A 21120-nucleotide genomic window follows, 5' to 3' on the forward strand; every position below is an offset into this window, starting at 1 on the left:
TTGTACTTGAAATTGAATCGAAATTTTACTGTCATACAATCTAATCGTTTTGTACAGTGAACGTCAAATAGTTCCTGACACCCAAAGCAGCCAAAAAGTTCGCAACACGCCTTTATTAAAATGAGGGTTTTCGCGAATGAAAAATCCGCCAGATGGCAATACGTAGACGCGAGGTCCAAATGCTGCATGATTGGTTATTTTTGACATGACATTGACAGATATGCCAAAATCCACCAATCACGCAGCAGTCAGACCCCACATCCACGTCCCGCCATCTAGCGGATCTTTCATTCGCGAAAACCCTCATTGATATAAGGTTGTGTTGTCAACTTTTTGGCCACTTTGGGTTACACGAACTATTTGACGCTGATTTTAAATAAGTATTGATTCATATTACAGGCATGAATCTACATAAAATAATGGCATCACTTGCACTCCTTATGGATTAGAAAGAGAGAACAATACATGGATTCTATCAGACCATATTGAGTTTGGAGTTCCTTCTGTAATTGACCTCAACTTGTGTGTGGCAAATCATATAAATTGAGTCTTATTGGATTGCAATAAGTGCTACTTTGCAGAATATTATGTCTGTGCTGATAACTGAATAAAGAAAAACCTCACTTAAGTACATAAAAATAGAGGTCATGTGTAGAGAATGCGCCCAAGAGATGGGAATCATGAGTTCTCTTTAAATTATTTTAATTTGTATAACAATATCCCATCTGAATGATGGTTATATTTTTGGGGGCACATTGTGATATTTAAAACTCTGTAATGTAACACTTGAAGTAACAGTCTTTGTGAGCTTGTCACCCCTTGTGCCACAGAGGTGACAATTAGGAAAAAAAGGTTAATATTTGTCCCTAATGGCATGAATAGAAAGTGAAGAGTTGGGAAAAATTGTCACATTTGTCACTCGAGTGACTGGAAAGCGACTAAAGCCCGTATTCAAAAACATTACTATGAGGTCTCACAGTGCGCGTGGACGCACAGGGTGACCACACGAACCCATCACGGAACTCTATTCAACGCTGTGCGATCGATTTGCTGCTTCACAAGCAAGCATCGTTTGTGAATATGGGCGTAAGTTGGTTCGTGTGTCACCCTGTGCGTCCACGCGCACTTTGAGACCTCATAGTAATGTTTGTGAATACGGGCGTAGATAACTTAGAATAATGAGCCACGTTGTTTTTAAATTAGAATAATAAACAGCAAGTTTTCTAACTTAGAACCTTAAACCTCTATTATTCTAAGTTATCACAATCGTTGAAAAATCTGGTCTGAAAAATATAACTTGAAAAATTCCCAAGGTCAATGTGCCCCCAAAATTATGTTTAATCTACCAATAATTTATCCTTAACATCGTGAACACATTTACTGTGAATTCCTACACTTTACTTCCGTAATTTGTACATTTTTTCAATAACCGTCATCTTGGATTTTTATTTTAAACAAATTTCAAAGCAAAGTGATGATTGTTAGGATAAATTTCTCATATTTTTAATATTTTTATAATATTTCTTGGATTTAATTTGTTTTTAAATAGTAATTTAATAAGATTTTTTAATTTAATTTGGAGTTGTCACCGAAATATGATCATTAAGATCGTAAAATAATCATAAAAAATGTAAATACTAATCAAATCTACACACCAACACATTTATATCGAGAAATGATTATTTAAACGCATTTTCAAAATGAATAAATCTATTTATTAAACATGATTTTTAAATAAAATAATATATTTTCTATTATATTAGTTGTTTGTTTCATAAATAATATAATATCACCTCTATTGTAAAAGCCACGATTGGTTTGAATTAACTATTATATTACATATTTTATTTTTTGTGAATGTATTAACATATTTATTTCAACAAAACGAAATTGATCTAGCAACGATACATAATATACAGGCATATTACATACTAAATAGTTGTCTGCGCTATGTATGTAGTAAATAAATGAATATTTGTTTTGATATTAAAGAAAGACAAAGTATGGCAAATAAGAGATTGGGTGTTATTTTTTAAAATTATGTTAAAACAAACGAACATTTTATTTTATTTGCATTAAATGTTTGATTCCAAATGAATAAACTGCATTTTTTATTATTATTCGTTAAAGCCGGCATCTAGAAATGATAATTTTGGTATTTTAACCACCATGAAATAATATTATTTTCAAGTATTTGATTTCATGAAATATATTTCTTTGTATTGTCGAAGTGAAAGGTTAGTTATTATTTCATTTCAAACTTTTGAAGTATGTATTTATTTATTTGTCGAGCATTCGGCCACTGACATAAAATTTATTATTTGAAATCTATTATTGATACTCATAAAATATGCGCGGACGTATAGTCACCGGACAGTGTCCGAAACTTGAGATTGCCAGTCAAGTGTCCGAAACACCAAGACTGGAAAAGAGTGACCGTAAATTATGGTTTTTGGCTAAACTTTGGCTGATGTCTGTAGATTATCAGAATTTATTAAAATGTATTACGCAAAACAATTTTTGAAATAAATTTTGTGGGAATAACCGAATTTAAAATTAAGTACACTGACACATTGAACTGTTTGATAACTACGCAAAGTTATTTGACACAGCAGTGTCCGTCGTCCAGACAGCGTCCGAATTTCACTATTCACTAACTGCCCGTTTGAACGTCCAGCATCCGGATGACATTTTAAGCTAAGGTTTTTAAGCGATCAAGTGTCCGTAAACCGGACAGTATCTGAACTTCACTGTCACCGCTGCCCGTTTGAAACGTCTAGCGTCCGAAACTGCGAACGGTACAGTAGTGTCAGGGTGTTATTATCAAGTGTCCGTAATCCAGAGGGTTTCCGAGCATCACTGTCCGTTCTAATGACCTGCATCCGAACAGTACAGCAGTGTCCCACTGTTAATATCAAGTGTCCGGATCCGGACACTTCCCGGACAGTGTCCGAAACTGTCCGTTCAAGCAGGCAGTTTTATTAACGCGTCCGGCCAGCGTCCGAAGTGTCCGGGCTAGCGTCCGAAGCACGGACACAGCCGCCCCCCCGCCCCAAGCGCGCGCGCCAGTACCGTTCGCTACGCGCTGTTCCGCGCCAGCTCGTAGAATAGCACGTACGCCTCGGACGACACCACGTTGCGCTGGTTGATCGGTGTTACTCTGGAAAGATATAAGTAAGAAACAAATAAATTATCATAAACGTAACAGGAAGGCGCTGGATTCAGGCCGCTGCCAACCGGGTGATGTGTAAATCATTTGGGGAGACCTATGTTCAGCAGTGGACGTCCTGTGGCTGAAATGATGAGATTGACGATTTGATCAACACTCCCCACGGTGGACAGACGGTTTGCGGAATTCATATGTTCGCATAATCTTTATCCCTTAGGTCCGATTCCACCAAACTTTTATACGAGAATAACTCCTGGTATATTGACTGGTTTCAGTATGGGAAATATGTCAAAATTACAAGTTTATTCTCAGATTAATATTTACTCTTGTTTGGTCGAATCCACCCTTAGTCAACTACCTCCTACAACATCCTATTCTACTCTGCCGGAACCACCGGCTATGTACTATGGGCCGCACTTCCAGCTAAAGCCTGGTCCGTGAGCACGTAGAATCCCGTCCAATGACCCACAAGCGACGCGCGCCCGCAGTGAGTGTGCGAGCGCGACAGCAACAGTCGCACAGTCGCGACAGCAATATAATTACGCGCGAGCGATAAGGATGGGTAGCTTGGGGTCGTTGGACGGGATTCTACGTGCTCACGGACCAGGCTTTACCCTGTCATATCGTCTCGTTCTATCGCAAAGAATCGCAATTTGATGAGAGCGAGAGAAAAATAGAAATGGGTTTGCTTTTATTTGTATGGGTCTTGTTAGTTGTCCCAAATAAAAAAAAAGTCGTCGTTCGTCGTCGTCGTTTCAGCCGAAAGACGTCCACTGCTGGACAAAGGTCTCCCCCAAGGATTTCCACAAAGACCGGTCCTGCGCCGCTTGCATCCAGGCACCTCCCGCGACCTTCACCAGATCGTCGGTCCACCTAGTGGGAGGCCTGCCCACGCTACGTCTTCCAGCTCGTGGTCGCCACTCAAGAACTTTCCTGCCCCAGCGGCCATCAGCTCTACGAGCTATGTGCCCCGCCCACTGCCACTTGATTTTAGCGATTCTGCGGGCTATGTCAGTCACTCTGGTTCTCCTACGGATCTCCTCATTTCTGATTCGATCACGCAAGGAAAAAAAAGTAAATAAGACATATTCACCTGGAGTCGTTATACTCGTGCCAGTCGCCGGTGTACGGATGCTTGCAGTACGCTGTGTAGTGGCCGGAGTATGTGGTTCCTGCAACCAAATTGGTAGTCAGTATGGCGTCTTATGGTCGTTGGGATAGGTATCATTTTGCAATGACAAAAATGTAGTTTCAGTAGACAAATTGACAGTGAAGTATGTTGCACCTTGTTATGGGCAAGTGGGTACAAAGTTGGGTGGGTGGGTACAAAGTTGGTGGGTGGGTACACAAGTTCACACATGGAGGTTAAGTAGGTATCTATTTGGAGTGACATTTTATTAACCATAGTTCATAACCTTCATCGGATCGCTCCAGACATAACGATGTTCGCAGACGCGTCTTGTTATTATGTCACTAAGAAAAGCGCCTTACAACACAAGCGGGTGGGTGGGTACACAAGTTGGGTGGGTGGGTACACGGGCGGGCGCGCTGTACCTGAGTGGTTGCTGACGGCGTAGAGATTGTACACATTGTACCTGAGTGGTTGGGTACACAAGCGGGTAGGTGGGTACACATGTTGGGTGGGTGGGTACACAAGCGGGTAGGTGGGTACACAAGTTGGGTGGGTGGGTACACAAGTTGGGTGGGTGGGTACACAAGTTGGGTGCGTTGTACCTGAGTGGTTGCTGACGACGTAGAGATTGTAGACATTGTCCCTGAGTGGTTGGGTACACAGTTGGGTGCGTTGTACCTAAGTGGTTGCGCATTCGGGTGGGTGGGTACACAAGTTGGGTGGGTGGGTACACAAGTCGGGTGGGTGGGTACACAGTTAGGCGCGCTGTACCTGAGTAGTTACTGACGGCGTAGAGATTGTAGACATTGTCCCTGAGTGGTTGGGTACACAGAGTGGCCGAGTGGGTACACAAGCGGGTGGGTGGGTACACAGTTGGGTGCGTTGTACCTAAGTGGTTGCACATTCGGGTGGGTGGGTACACATGTTGGCTGGCTGGGTACACAAGTTGGGTGGGTGGGTACACAGTTGGGTTTCTGTACCTGAGTGGTTGCTGACGGCGTAGAGGTTGTAGACGGGCTGCGCGCGCACGGCGGCGTAGGGCGTTTAGTTTGGGTATACAAGCGGGTGGGTGGGTACACAAGTTAGGTGGGTGGGTACACAGTCGGGTGCGCTGTATAGTTCCAAAATACTGAACTGTCCTATCCATGACATTGACAGTGGGGCGCCAGCGGATCGCTGGTTCCGATTTTTGCCATGTTGGAAACCATATAGTTGAACGATGGTAGCGCCCCCCTGTCATTGAGTTTGGTGGGACAGTTCAGCGTGGGTCATCTGTACCTGAGTGGTTGCTGACGGCGTAGAGGTTGTAGACGGGCTGCGCGCGCACGGCGGCGTAGGGAGTTTAGTTTGAATACACAAACGGGTGGGTACACAAGTTAGGTGGGTGGGTACACAAGTTAGGTGGGTGGGTACAGTTAGGCGCGCTGTACCTGAGTGGTTGCTGACGGCGTAGAGGTTGTAGACGGGCTGCGCGCGCACGGCGGCGTAGGGCGCCATGTCCAGGCCGGTCAGCGGGAACTCCACGAGCACGTTCAGTTTGCCGCGGAAGCGCTCGGTTGGGGAGAACCTAACAATAATAAAATAAGACGCATATGAAATCTAGGAAGGGAAAAACTTTGTCGATGAAAAAGGTTTTGTTTTTCAGTATTCTTGTTAACTACCATAAGGTGGACGAACGACTTCATAAAGGACGGAACACTTCAAAACAGCCGCCGGCAAACAGCCAATATGGAAATCATTCAATCACGTTAGTATTCGTTGTATCAAACTCCGTACTGCAACGCACACTACCTCACGGCTAAAGGCGATACGGTGTTGATCTATTTCCGGGTTGATAAGTGTGCTATTGCCCGTTTTCACCACCAATCCCTAATTTTTAAGTGACAATGGTATGGTAACAAATAACAGGAATTTTGTTTACATAAGAGTTACTTACAAATTAGGGATTGATGGTGAAAACGGGCATATGACTTTTATACAGGGTAGGGTATCTAAAAATAGTGTCAAGCCCAAGCCCCATGTATGTTATGGAAAACTACAGCTCTGCCGCTCTGCCTCTGGGTTTTGACTTGACACTAGTTTATTAGATATCTTGTATAACATTTTCTGTGTCAATTACCTAAAATATTACTAACATAACATGTAAAGAATGATAAAAATAAGGTCAGTTTAAACATTTGCGATTAGGCAGCTCCCATTTGTTTTATGGTCCATGGTACTATCGAAAAACTTTCAAAATAAAACTACCTTTCTTTAAGCCGAAAAGTGGCGGCACTATACCTTACGTAGACTTTTTAAGGCAATTAGTTTACTTTACCACCAAGAAGTTCACATAACCTTACATAAGTTTTGTTTCTAAAACTAGATTTATAAATCCATGTAAAATGACTGGAAGTTTACTCTATTTATTGTTACGTAATATGTGTGAACCTCACCGTTTCAGATGTAGCACGAGAACTTGCGGGAACTTGTGCACGGTGAACCACTTCAAGCACTTGCGACGCACGCCGCACTTCGAGCACGTCTGTGGACAACGAACAACAGGTCAAAGTCAAAGTCAAAATTTCTTTATTTGTATAGACTATAAAATAGTTCTTACAAATTGTCAAATATTTTGCTCTTAAGGAGCCTCTACATGTCTCATAATCTTTTTACCCTACCAGCGCTTCGAGACCAACATTTGGCAAGTGCTGAGAAGAAGCGCCGCAACAAACTCAGTCACCACTGTCTGCCGGTTAATATAAATAAATAGAAAAAGCAGTAGTAGGTATATTGGATTCAGGAGCAGTTCACTGAATTTACCATGCATTCTTGTATGGTGTATCTTATAAGAATGGGTACACAAAATTGCGTGGTATATTAAACAAGGTAGTAACGTGCTAATATCTAGACTTACAGATTAAGATACTTAAATACTAGTAGAAATGAGGGTTGAAGTCGAGGCAGAATCATAAAGGTGAGTATAAACTAGAGCAGGGATGGCGAACAAATGGTACGCGCCACAATATTTAGGACACGCCACCAATCACCCCAAAATTTACTATGAAAAAAAAAGTAATTGTTTTGAGCCCTCATCTATCGTATTTACCCTCATCAGTCGTCGCAACTGTAGAGTAAGGTGCTGTAATGCTGTCACTCGCCAGTGGCGCTACTTGTACGATGCCCTCATTGCTAGAATTAAGTGGCACGTCTATGACTACATCAAAAAGTTTTAGAAAAGTGAAACGTTGCCCCAGCAGTTCTTACGAATGGTACAATACAGGTAAAATGTACGACGTTTGGTTCGTGATAGGTTCTAGGGTGATACACTAGAACATATCATAGAGCGGCTCGTTGTTATGTTACAGGTAAATGCTCTAGTCTATACTCGCCTGATTTGAAGATGACAGTACGAACTCATGAGCTATGATACTAATGGCTATGCTATTTTTTTATATTAGTGCTACTGAAATGCACTTGCAATTGGAGATAGCAGTTTACTCCAATTGCAATGCGGTGTTTTATAGCCTGGTCCGTGAGTACGTAGAATTTTGTCCAATGACCCCAAGCTACCCATCCTTATCGCTCGCGCGTAATTATGTTGCTGTCGCTCTCGCACACTCACTGCGGGCGCCCGTCACACAGTCGCGACAGCAATATAATTACGCGCGAGCGATAAGGATGGGTAGCTTGGGGTCATTGGACAAAATTCTACGTGCTCACGGACCAGGCTTTAGCAGTTTACTCTAATGAGGGTTTTTGCGAATGGCGGGACGTGGATGTGGGGTCTGACTGCTGCGTGATTGGTGGATTTTGACATATCTGTCAATGTCATGTTAAAAATAACCAATCATGCAGCATTTGGACCTCGCGTCTACGTATTGCCATCTGGCGGATTTTTCATTCGCGAAAACCCTCATTGCAATGCGGTGTTTTAGATAGGGATTTTGTGGGTCGTCGTTTCAGCCAAATGACGTCCACTGCTGGACAAAGGCCTCCCCCAAGGTTTTCCACAATGAACGGTCCTGCGCTACCCGCATCCAGGCTCTTCCCGCGACCTTTGCCAGATCGTCGGTCCACCTAGTAGGAGGCCTGCCCACGCTACGTCTTCCAGCCTTATTAACCTTATTACCAGCATAATTTTTTGGGTGTTCATTTATTAAACGCCTATGACTACTGACCGGCTTCTCGTCGCCGTCCAGCTCCTCCTCGCGCGTGAAGTGCTGCAGACACTGCTGCAGCCGCAACGCGCCCGTACGCGCCGGGATCGGCAGGCTGTAGACAATTACACGTATTTATTTATGTATACAACATTCAGGGCACAATACTGTCCGGTCGCCGAGTATCTACTCGGATAGATAGAATTTCGTATACATCGTTTCATCCACGAAGACGCGCCCCACCATTCTTCCGCTAATGTTTGAGTGTTATCGGTACACGCTAAATCATCCATCCACACGCACACTACAATAATGCCACTCGAATATATTATTTCAACTGACATGATAATATCTGCATTATTACTGCCACACTGGCGGATTGCAAGCGTTTTCAAAGCGGGGCGGCCACGCAGCGAACTCGCCACGGATGCGCAACGCTTCCGCCTCGAGTGAGCGGCGTATACGCTCCGCATTGAAAACTCTTGCAATCCACCAGTGTTGCAGGGCCCTTAGGGTATCCAAAATGGTCTAGCTAGACTCTTGTGTCCACCCCAGAAAATCTTAGAAATACATTATCATCGTCTACATACTATTCGTGCTGCTGTAAAATTTAAAACTTAAAATTCATTAATGTAAAATTCCGGGTCCCATTGGAAAGTAACTCAACCAGAGTTTAGTTGTAGGTTGAATTGATGCCTGAAAGGGTACACTGTACCCTAATGATGTAGTGCGAGGTTAAATTGATGCACGAAAGGGTACACTGTACCCTTATGATGCAGATGAAGTGGGAGGTTAAATTGATGCACGAAAGGGTACACTGTACCCTTATGATGCAGATGAAGTGGGAGGTTAAATTGATGCACGAAAGGGTACACTGTACCCTTATGATGCAAATGGAGTGGGAGCGAGAGTATATTCCTAATACTCTTTCCACTTCTCGTTCTTGCTGCAACTCATAAGGATCTATATTCTACAAGTCGACCGTCAATAAAACAACCATTTCATTGGCTTAAAATTTGTCCCCGGAAAAAGTTAAGCTGACATTAGGGTACGTTTAAAAATCACAGATCACGAAATGGTCGGTCAGTCTGGGAACAAACCCACCACAAAGTTTACACAACGAAACAGTGAAACTGTGTTCACCAAGTCAATTTTGAACTATATTTCCAATATGTAGGGCCTAGAATAGCTTCTACCCGTTATGGACGACCTGTGTGCGTACAGTGCGCCATTTTTGCGCGCCATATATTCTACAAACTGCCACAGCAACATGACCCTTATTTCCTTTACCTTAAGTCCCAGAACGGGTCGAAGGTGACGCTGTCATGTCCGCAGTGGGTACAGCGAAGAGTACTCTTGAACTAGCCCACGAAGATATCACAATACCACAGCAATTTGTACTTTATTCCCACGGTATAAGACCTAGAATAGCTTCTCCCTATTTGCGTACAATGCGCCAATGTTGCGCGCCATATATTCTACATACTGCCACAGCAACATGACCCTTATTTCCATTACCTCAAGTCCCAGAACGGGTCGAAGGTGACGCTGTCATGTCCGCAGTGCGTACAGCGAAGAGTACTCTTGAACTAGCCCACGAAAATATCACATTGCCACAGCAATTTGTACTTTATTCCTACGGTATAAGACCTAAAATAGCTTCAACCTGTGTGCGTACAGTGCGCCATTTTTGCACGCCATGTCACCTGAAAACTGCCAAGGTGAATTCGTCTTTATTTCCATTACCTTAAGTCCCAGAACGGGTCGAAGGTGACGCTGTCATGTCCGCAGTGCGTACAGCGAAGAGTACTCTTGAGCTGGCCCACAAAGATGTCACTGACGCGTGAATCCTCCATTCGAAGATAGCGATTCCACGCTTCTGCTGCTTTGGCTGAGTCGCTGCAAAAGATGAAAAGAAACGTCAGTTTTAGTAAAAAGTTTTTAGTAAAAAAGGGCGAAGGAATAAATAGCGTACTCAGCTTTTGGCCTAGGGGGGCAAATCAGATTTTTTACAAGCTTTTATTTATCTCATGTCACATGTCTCAGAAAAAAGTTATGTCAAAAAAATAAAAAATCTTAATCAACCCTCAAAAAATACACATTAAATCACTTTTGATCAACTTAAAATGATATCACGACAGCTCGACCCCGGGAAAAATCGACTCCCACTCAACCCCTGCGACAATTCGATTTTTTTCAACACTAGGTAATGAAAGAGAAATAATTTTTGAATGACAGAAGGAAGCACGATCGTGTTTTGTGTGGACCAAGATAAGATTTTTCTTTCCTCATGTAGAGCTCACAATTTCAAGGGTATCAGTTGATAGTATCCTACCTAAAATTGACTTTTAAACGATTAAAAAATTAAAAACATTGACTTAGTCCGGTCGCCGAGCAGATAGAATTTCGTCGTCGTAGCTTGAGGTCATTAATAAATAAATAATAATAAATCTTTGGACAATTTCACACAGCGCCAGCTAGCGCCAAAGTAAGCAACTTAATGCTTGTGTTATGGGTGCTAGCTTAACGGATATACTACTTATATACTTTTTTTTTAAATACATAAATATTATACATAGTCACACCCAGACCCGTCACAGAAATTAAAATTCATCATTTCAATTTCTGCCCGGCCGGGAATCGAACCCGGGACCTCTCGGCATAGTAGTCCGTTCTGAACCACTACACCAAACGGCCGACTAAATTCATCATTGGAGTACAACAGCACAAAAAATTATTAGGTCCCTATTTAGCAACAAACATTGTGTATCTACCTGAGATTGTCGTCGATCTCCGTGAGTATCGGCTTCGGCTTGACGGTGACGCGGTTCACGTCCTCGTGCAGACCCTCCAGAAGGTACCGCAGGAACTCCTGCGAACGCAAGGAAGGTTTATGAAGACGCTGGTTTTTTCTGAGCCATAAATAATCTCCATAACTTTCAAATGTTTTTGAACTTTCATGGTCACTAACATTAAAATACACTCGACATCAAATAAATCGCACCTCCTTTAAAACGTATGCGCATCCCCACTTCCCACCAATTGGCACCATTTAAAAGCCTAGTTCTAAACTTCATTTCATTAAAGGAAAGGATTTTACCCCAAAAATGTGTCCTTAGAAGGATCCAGTCACTCATTAAAAAAATAGGTAGTTACGCTTGAGCCAATTTTTATGGCTATAAAACTGTTAAGTTGGGATTAATCGCTATCCATTTGTTAAAGAGGATACGTAAGATCATTATTTGGTTTTTTAACCATAAAAATTGGTCTAATTGATCCCAGAGATGAGCCCAAAGTGAGGTCTTTTTCAAGTCACATTTATGGTATATGTTAATCATTTATTAAGAAATTAAATGTGTTTTTCTTTAACCCTTACACGCTTATAACTATTCCAAACCATAAAATTCTTTTTTCTTTAGTTGTATCTATTTATTTTAGTCTAATTTAACATAAAAGTAGTACAGAAAATATAAGTGCTATGTATTTCAGTGTTTTTCAGTCGGGGACACATATGTCCCTATATGCGTTAAGGTATACATTCCCTCATATATTGAAAATAAAATACTTCGACGTTTTTATTGCAAAATAAATACAAATCACACTAAATATGCACATCAAATTTAATCAATAAGCTTATTTTTAATATTTATAATAAGAAATTTAAAATAGATAGCATCATATCTTACGTATTTTTATATTTGATCCTCATCTCATTATAGACCTCTTTCTTGAAGTTAGACCTACCTAACTACACTGTTTGTTTCAAGAACAACTTTGAGTGTAGAGTCTCCAGCGTGCAGAGGAGTACGTGTAACACGGATATTTGACATAATTTTTTCGTGTTGTCCATGTTTATTTTGAATCCCATTTATTGAAAGCCTGTACTGAGGCCATAGAGCATTGATTCTAGGTCTTCTAAGGTCTCAGCCGTGCCGTGACTACAATCGTTGAATCTTACTTGGGGGGACAACATCCGAGAGGCTTCGCGACATCTTTTTACCCAAAATATCGCAGTGTCTCAAGACCTTTGACTAAAAGTCTTTGACCAATGTGTGTTGGCTTGGCGGCGATGACGCACGGAACGGAGACGTGTTCCTTCACTATGGGCCTTATGAGAAGGCTCAAAGTCACCCAAAGGGTGATGAGGAAGTCCGCAGGAGACTCAAAGTAACAGACATAGCCTGCATAATTACCAAACTTTCGCGGCAATGGGCAGGATACATAGCTCGCAGAAGTGATGGCCGTTTGGGCAGAAAATTTCTCGAGTGGCGCCCACGTATAGGAAGAAGCAGTGTGGCAGGCCTCATGTTCCTGTGTTGCTCATGTACATTCATGTATACGAGCAGCACAGGAACGATTGTTGTGAAAATCCTCAGGGAAGCCTCTGTCCAGCAGTAGACACCCTTTCATCAGGGAGGAAACCATCCTCGTTGTCACTATTTTCAGACATCATGACTTCTAAAATTCGTCTTTCCTGAGCGAAATTTCTTCAAGTCGAATTTGAAGACAAATGATTTACAAAAAAATGTATGAATCTATATACAGTGTGAGTCACGTTAAAGTGTACATATGAAAATAGATGAAACTAGACCTATTTTTATCGACAAAAAAGAGGTCAAAAAATTTTTGAGATTTTTTTTAAATTTTTTATAGAATTTTTTTTCTTCCAATTACTTATTGTAAAGAAAACGTAATAACTTTTAAACTAAGCGGTATATCCTGATAAAATAAAAACAGTAATAATGCTAAATAATAGGCGATATTAAAAAAATACATAAAATACACAAAAAAGGCCAACAAATAATAAAAAAAAATACTTTTTGAAAAAAATCTGCTTTTAAATTCGTGTTTTTTTGGTTATTTGATAAATTTCTCCAAAAAATGCCCCTATAACCGGTGGTTTTTATTACTTTGTATTATTCTCTATCGTATTACCTTCGTAAAACCAAAAATTGCATGTCTCTATACCTATCACAACGTTTGCAATGATCGTTTGAACTAAGCCTCTCCGGGCGCGCCATTCAACGTTTCGTTAACAACGAAACTGAAAATGGCTCTAGATTTGTAATTTTGATAAAGAAAAGTTAGATTTCAAATAAAAAAAAAAGATTTCGAAGTAAAATAAGCATTTTAGTTAAAATTAAAATTCTCTCTACCTGTAGCGGAGAATAATGTTGTGGCAGGCCTTTGTTCAAACGATCATAGTAAATGTTGTGATAGGGATAGAGACATGCGATTTTTAGTTTTACAAAGATAATACAATAGAGAATAATACAAAGTAATAAAAACCACCTGTTATAGGGGCATTTTTTGGAGAAATTTATCAAATAACCAAAAAAACACGAATTTCAAAGCAGATTTTTTTCAAAAAGTATCATTTTTTATTATTTGTTGGCATTTTTTGTGTATTTTATGTATTTTTTTAGTATCGCCTGTTATTTAGCATTATTACTGTTTTTATTTTATCAGGATATACCGCTTAGTTTAAAAGTTATTACGTTTTCTTTACAATAAGTAATTAGAAGAAAAAAAATTCTATAAAAAATTTAAAAAAAATCTCAAAAATTTTGTGACCTCTTTTTTGTCGATAAAAATAGGTCTAGTTTCATCTATTTTCATATGTACACTTTAACGTGACTCACACTGTATATAAAAATGAAACCCGTTTTCCGTTGTCACGACATAACATGAAAACGGCTTGACCGATTTGGCTGATTTTTTTTTGTAGTTTTCTAATACTCTGTACAAGGTTTTTACGGAAAAAAATATAAAGAAAATCTACGCTAAGGCGGTACGAAGTTCGCCGGGTCAGCTAGTTATAAATAAAACATCAATATAAACATACAAATTATAACGAGGCAAACAATATCCTTAGTAAGAACCAAGTTGCCTTTGACGCACATAGGGACACCCGTGTCCCAATACAGATTTTTACATAATATTCATTATACATACGAAGAAAATGGAAAATATGTAATAAAACGATAATTATACTTATTAGTGAATGTAAATCGGAAGAAAAATAATGACCAAACAGCCGCTAAGTAATATTAAAATATTTTTTAATTTTGACGTCTAACGAATTTTTTTTTTCACATTTTGTGCCAGTATTTTTTTACACAAGGAATCGCGTTTTTCATTATTTATAGCGCATAATCATAAAAGATAATAATAAAATTTAAGAATATTAAACTACAAAGGGTTTAACTTAACTAGTATTACTGTAAATCGTAAAAACTATGCGGGGACAAATGTGTCCCATATGCGTGAAAGGGTTAAGGATATTTATTGAGCTTTCAAATAACACCAATATTGTAGAGGCACCATGATTGTGTCAGAAGAAAATCTTTAAAGTTCGCGTCGCGGAAGGTGCGATTTATTTGATGTTAAGTGTAGTTATCTATGGAAGACAATGCGATAGTAAAGAAACTGGGAAGGAGGGTCCATCCACAAGGTGGAAATACGACCTCATAAAGTTAGCAGGAAGGCGCTGGATGCAGGCCGCTACCAACCGGGCGATGTGGAAATCATTGAGGGAGGCGTTTGTCCAGCAGTCGACGTCCTGTGGCTGAAATGATGATGATGATGATGATGAAGCTAGTGACCTACTGTCCTCTAACTGGGTGTGGCTGCGACTTCAGCTTGGTGGTGTTCACAAGAGTTACACTCGCCCTGTGTTGACTATTAATATGATGATGATGATGATGATCACCTGAGAATCCTGCTGGCTGTAGCCCATGAACCGCGGCGCGAATCTTTGCACTTGCGACTTGAGTGTAGTCGTGTTCACTATTAATAATTATGGTAATGATGATGATGATGATGAAGCTAATGATCACCTGAGCATCCTGCTGGCTGTAGCCCATGAACCGCGGAGCGAATCTTTGCACTTGATCACCGGTGATGACTATTAATGATGATGACGTACATAGAACTGATGGCCGAAGGAGCAAGGGTTCTGGAATGGAGGCCACGTACTGGAAAACGCAGCATGGGATCCAGCCACAAGGTAGACTGACGACCTCATAAATGTAAAGCAGGAAGGCGCTGGATGCAGGCTGGTATCAACCGGGCAATATGTAAATCATAGGGGGAAACCAATGTTCAGCAGTGGACGTCCTACGCCTGAAAATGATGATGATGAAGTTGGTGATCACCTGTGTCCTCCTTGCTGTGACTGCGACTTCAGCTTGGTAGTGTTCCCAAGAGTTGCACTCGTCCTGTATTAACTATATGATGATGGTGAAGATGATGATCACCTGGGCATCCTGCTGGCTGTAGCCCATGAACCGCGGCGCGAATCTCTGCACTTGCGACTTGAGGGTAGTCGTGTTGACTATTAATAATAATGGTGATGATGATGATGATGATGACGAAGCTGATGATCACCTGAGCATCCTGCTGGCTGTAGCCCATGAACCGCGGCGCGAATCTTTGCACTTGCGACTTGAGGGTAGTCGTGTTGACTATTAATAATTATGGTGATGATGATGATGATGATGAAGCTGATGATCACCTGAGCATCCTGCTGGCTGTAGCCCATGAACCGCGGCGCGAATCTTTGCACTTGCGACTTGAGGGTAGTCGTGTTGACTATTAATAATAATGGTGATGATGATGATGATGATGAAGCTAATGATCACCTGAGCATCCTGCTGGCTGTAGCCCATGAACCGCGGCGCGAATCTCTGCACTTGATCACCGGTGATGACTATTAATGATGATGACGTACATAGAACTGATGGCCGAAGGAGCAAAGGTTCTGGAGTGGAGGCCACGTACTGGAAAACGCAGCATGGGATCCAGCCACAAGGTAGACTGACGACCTCATAAATGTAAAGCAGGAAGGCGCTGGATGCAGCCTAGTACCAACCGGGCAATATGGAAATCATTGGGAGAGGCGTTTGTCCAGCAGTCGACGTCCTGTGGCTGAAATGATGATGATGATCTAACGTCGAAATGCAGTTACTGAACTTGACACGACCGCATGAGCGAATTAGAGTCACATTCGGGATATACCAACGGTGACTAGCTGCATTTTTGGCTATAAACTACAATACACTAAGGTGATGGTGTCAAATATGGTGATGGCGATGATGATGATGAGGATGAAGCTGGTGATCACCAATGCGTCCTGCTGGTTATAGATGCACTTGAGACTTCAGAGTGGTGCCATCCTGGCTGTGGCTGCGACTTCAGCTTGGTGGTGTTCACAAAAGTCACACTCGCCCTGTATTAACTATATGATGATGATGATGATGATGATCACCTGAGCATCCTGCTGGCTGTAGCCCATGAACCGCGGCGCGAATCTCTGCACTTGCGACTTGAGGGTAGTCGTGTTGACTATTAATAATAATGGTGATGATGATGATGATGATGAAGCTAATGATCACCTGAGCATCCTGCTGGCTGTAGCCCATGAACCGCGGCGCGAATCTTTGCACTTGATCACCGGTGATGACTATTAATGATGATGACGTACATAGAACTGATGGCCGAAGGAGCAAGGGTTCTGGAGTGGAGGCCACGTACTGGAAAACGCAGCATGGGATCCAGCCACAAGGTAGACTGACGACCTCATAAATGTAAAGCAGGAAGGCGCTGGATGCAGGCTGGTATCAACCGGGCAATATGTAAATCATAGGGGGAAACCAATGTTCAGCAGTGGACGTCCTACGCCTGAAAATGATGATGATGAAGTTGGTGATCACCTGTGGCCTCCAGGCTGTGGCTGCGACTTCAGCTTGGTGATGTTCACAAAAGTTACACTCGCCCTGTGTTGACTATATGATGATGATGATGATAATCACCTGAGCATCCTGCTGGCTGTAGCCCATGAACCGCGGCGCGAATCTTTGCACTTGCGACTTGAGGGTAGTCGTGTTGACGACGGAATCGCACTCGCCGGTACGCCACAGCTCCTTGATCACGCTGCCGAACGCTGGAACAGATGATTGGATAATAAAAATTGGTTTTCAACACTTGAACAGGAAAACTGAAGTTTTTAGCTACCTTTGTAAAACTAAGAGAGATTCTAGAGGCGAACTTGAACACATATGTCCAACCTTTTCGTCAAACCCCAGAAGACTCTTGGACTTACGCCCGTATTCACAAACATTACAACAGGTCTCACAGTGCGCGTGGACGCACAGGGTAACACGAACCAATCACAAAGCTCAGTTTGCGAATACGGGCGTAAGAGGATTTCTCACAAGACTTGTCGTATGGGTCCGGCAGAGTACAAAAGGACCTATTTTTCATCAGTACCCATTCTTCATAGGGATAAAATACGATCAAGGGACATATAAGAATATTTGGCTGGCAATTGTGGGGCTACCCGTTTGGCCAGCGTGGAGAGTGTAGGCCAAATCCTCCATTTGACTCTGGTAAATAGGAGAGGGTTGTGCTCTTGCAGTCTTTTGCTATGTACGGCTTTAAGGTACTCCTGGACTTACGAACAAACCTTGGCTTTTATGAGTCTTTCTTGCTTCTACATGAATAAAACGGGAAATCTGTATAGTTTTAGCACAAACTAAGAAAACTGTCAGTCCCAGTTCCAGAAATGTAGAATTCGCCTGGCCATCGTTTGAGTTAAGACCATGTTGCGTGGGGAGACAATATCCTTTATAATATCCTTTTTATAATATCCTTTTGCCTCACTACAGGCAAGAGGATATGGTCTGGATGGAATGTACCAACATTAGAAGACGAGCGCGCCCTTCATGCCTTAAGAAAGCAGATGCTCTTTCACGAGGACACTTCCACGCAGTATCCAGGAAAACCTGTAGCTAGCTCCATCACTCTATAACTTGTTTTAAGCTACCTCCGTCAAATGTTGGATGTCTTCCAGCCTTAGAACCGACCATAGATGCCTCCATTTCCGTCAAACCTAAAAAACTCTTACCTTTCATGAGCGCGCCCTTCATGCAAGACAGCGTGGTGTTAAGCTCATCTGCGTATTTGTCTTCGAGCATGTATTCCAGCAGCGGCCGCGTGTTGGACAGGCATTGCAGCACGCTGTGAGATGAGAGAACTCTCTGGGGGATAGTGCTACTGATTCCCAATGGCCAATAGAGGGTTGAGGGACTCACTCTCTTCAGACTTGGAAAACTCAGCCTTGAGTATGTCCACCTTTTAGGAGCGCTCAATTGATGCAGGACATTGTCAGGGACTTGGAAATCTTCACAGTTTCCTGTTGTCTCCTTCAAACTGAGATGACTCTTACAAACGCATATACTCACCTTTCATGAACGCTCTTTTCCTGCAGTTTTATGCTAGCTCCCTCAAACTTAAAGTACTCCTGGACTATCTTTGCTTCTATGCACCTTTTCTGCTTCTGCATGAACAGGACGAGAAAGCTGCACAGTTTTTAGCTGTCTTTGTCAACTAAGAGTATTGCCAGAGGTCGACTTGCCAAGTGGTTGCGGAAGAGTAGAATCTTCTGGCCAGCGTGGGAAGTATGCTTAGACCAAATCCTTCTGCTCTGGTACCTATAGAAAGGGTCCTGCATGGAAAATGCCTACCTTTCATGAGCGCGCCCTTCATGCAAGACAGCGTGGTGTTCAGCTCATCTGCGTATTTGTCTTCGAGCATGTATTCCAGCAGCGGCCGCGTGTTGGACAGGCATTGCAGCACGCTGTTCATGAAACACGTGTTGCCGATGTTGCGGAGACCGTTCAAGCCTGGAAGAGACAGAAAAACTATAACTAAGTATATTTCCTGTAGTGAGAGGGTCGGAAAGCGCAGCGAAGGACGTCCACCCACAAAGTGGACCGACGACCTCATAAAGGTAGCGGGAAGGCGCTGGAAGCAGGCCGCCACCAACCGGCCATTGTGGAAATCATTGGGGGAGGCCTATGTTCAGTAGTGGACGTTCTACGGCTGAAATGATGATGATGAGAGGGTGGGCGATGAAGGGACTGTTTTGAAGATAAAAACCTATGTGGAGCTGGAGACGGTGCAAAACTGCGACGCAGACTGCGGTCAGGTTAAAGTAAATATAGCCTGCATAATTTATGATGGCATTAAGGTAGCAGGAAGGAGCTGGATACAGGCGGCGATATGGGAATCATTGGGGGAGGCCTATGTTCAGCAGTGGATGTCCTGTGGCTGAAATTATGATGATAATGTATGATTACTTTGACTTGACCGCAGACCGCATTCAGTGTGGAGAATCCTTCAGTGATTGATGTGTCAACATGGAAATCATTGGGGGAGGCCTATGTTCAGCAGTGGACGTCCTATGGCTGAAATGATGATGATGATTGATGTGTCACTCACCGCTGGTGTGGCTGGACGTCTTCTCCCTCGCGTCGGGCACCGAGTCGGACCGCTCGCTGCTCCTACGCAACCCGCTGGGGCCACTCTTGCCGCCCGCTAGCTCCTGCGCAGGGTAACGACTCAGTATGTGGAGACTTAGGGGGTAGTGGCGTCCGTTGATTACGTGATATGTTTGATTTGAAGTCCGGTCCAAGGGGTGTCAAGGGGCTTCCAAGGGGTGTAGAGGGGCTTATAAGAGGTGTCAATGGGCTTACAAGGGGTGTCAAGGGGCTTACAAGGGGTGTAAAGGGGCTTACAAGGTGTGTCAAGGGGCTTACAAGGTGTGTCAAGGGGCTTACAAGGGGTGTCAAGGGGCTTACAAGGGGTGTCAAGGGGCTTACAAGGGGTGTCGAGTGATTACAAGGGTTTGTTTTCAAGGGGTCCGGTCCGGTCCAAGGGATGGTAAGAGGTTACAAGGGGTTCAAGGGATCTAAGGGGTTTCGAATTCAAGACATTCAATGGGTTTCGAGGGGCCGAAAAGTTTAAAGATCCAAATGGACCCTGTTTTATTTGCAGAAATAATTAAAATATGTTGGGACTCCACCAAGTATTTAAAGAGAATTGTTAAGAATGTAAAAATATAGTAGGACTTCATAAAAGCACCCTCCTTATTTTGATTAAGTGCTATAGTACAGGCTAAGGCTTGCATCTCACTTGATGGAAAGTGAAGATGAACGAAGACGGAAGTGAGTTTCCATTCAATAAGGTTTTGTAACTTATTTTAGATTCACGTAATCAATGGACACCAGTATATGCCTCAAGCTGTGGTACGGTCATAGACCTAACACCCACAATAAAACCCATTAACATAGAGTGACATAATCTCATTATGTCACGGTGCAGTTTCAAAATGGCTACTACTTTCAGGTAAACAATGGCAGGTCATCTTAAAAAGGTAAAGTCCGGTCTGTGAGCACGTAGAATTTTGTCCAATGACCCCAAGCTACCCATCCTTATCGCTCGCGCGTAATTATGTTGCTGTCGCGCTCGCGCACTCACTGCGGGCGTCCGTCGCACAGTCGCGACAGCAATATAATTACGCGCGAGTGATAAGGATGGGTAGCTTGGCAGACCAGACTATAGCTACAGATAAGCTTACGGTGCATTTTTTATGTTTGAAAAAAAAAAGACGATAATAAACAAAGTATAAAGAAACCTTGTCATTGTGTGCGTTTAATGTGATGTAATTTGATCTATGACCGTGCCGTAAGCTTGAGAGGAACTATGGGGATACAACTGCACATCAAACGTGACATATTGACCGTAAAACCGACCTTGTTTCTTGCGAAATAAGAGCCGCTTTTGCAGTTGATGTGCTGCCGTGTATATTTTATTTCAAAATGTGTTTGTAACGCTAC

The 21120-nt window shown here is 42.4% G+C and overlaps 1 protein-coding gene and 1 long non-coding RNA gene across 2 annotated transcripts in view; one reads left to right on the forward strand and one right to left on the reverse strand.

Moving 5' to 3' along the window:
• LOC135085706 (uncharacterized) overlaps window positions 1–21120 on the forward strand; it is a 463562-nt gene that overhangs the window by 124578 nt on the left and 317864 nt on the right. The window lies entirely within an intron of this gene.
• The window catches only part of LOC135085700 (uncharacterized), a 45871-nt gene that overhangs the window by 4121 nt on the left and 20630 nt on the right, over window positions 1–21120 (reverse strand). The window contains exons 4-13 of the mRNA XM_063980514.1: window positions 19724–19826; window positions 18967–19125; window positions 17254–17384; window positions 11215–11312; window positions 10187–10339; window positions 8462–8555; window positions 6737–6825; window positions 5732–5868; window positions 4263–4341; window positions 3073–3160 (exon numbers count right to left, since the gene is read on the reverse strand). Coding sequence (XP_063836584.1) covers window positions 3079–3160; window positions 4263–4341; window positions 5732–5868; window positions 6737–6825; window positions 8462–8555; window positions 10187–10339; window positions 11215–11312; window positions 17254–17384; window positions 18967–19125; window positions 19724–19826 — 1125 coding nt within the window. The 3' untranslated portion in view covers window positions 3073–3078. The remainder of the gene's footprint in view (window positions 1–3072; window positions 3161–4262; window positions 4342–5731; window positions 5869–6736; window positions 6826–8461; window positions 8556–10186; window positions 10340–11214; window positions 11313–17253; window positions 17385–18966; window positions 19126–19723; window positions 19827–21120) is intronic.

This window comes from Ostrinia nubilalis, chromosome 29 (genome assembly GCF_963855985.1).
Source record: "Ostrinia nubilalis chromosome 29, ilOstNubi1.1, whole genome shotgun sequence".
Lineage (NCBI taxonomy): Eukaryota > Metazoa > Arthropoda > Insecta > Lepidoptera > Crambidae > Ostrinia > Ostrinia nubilalis.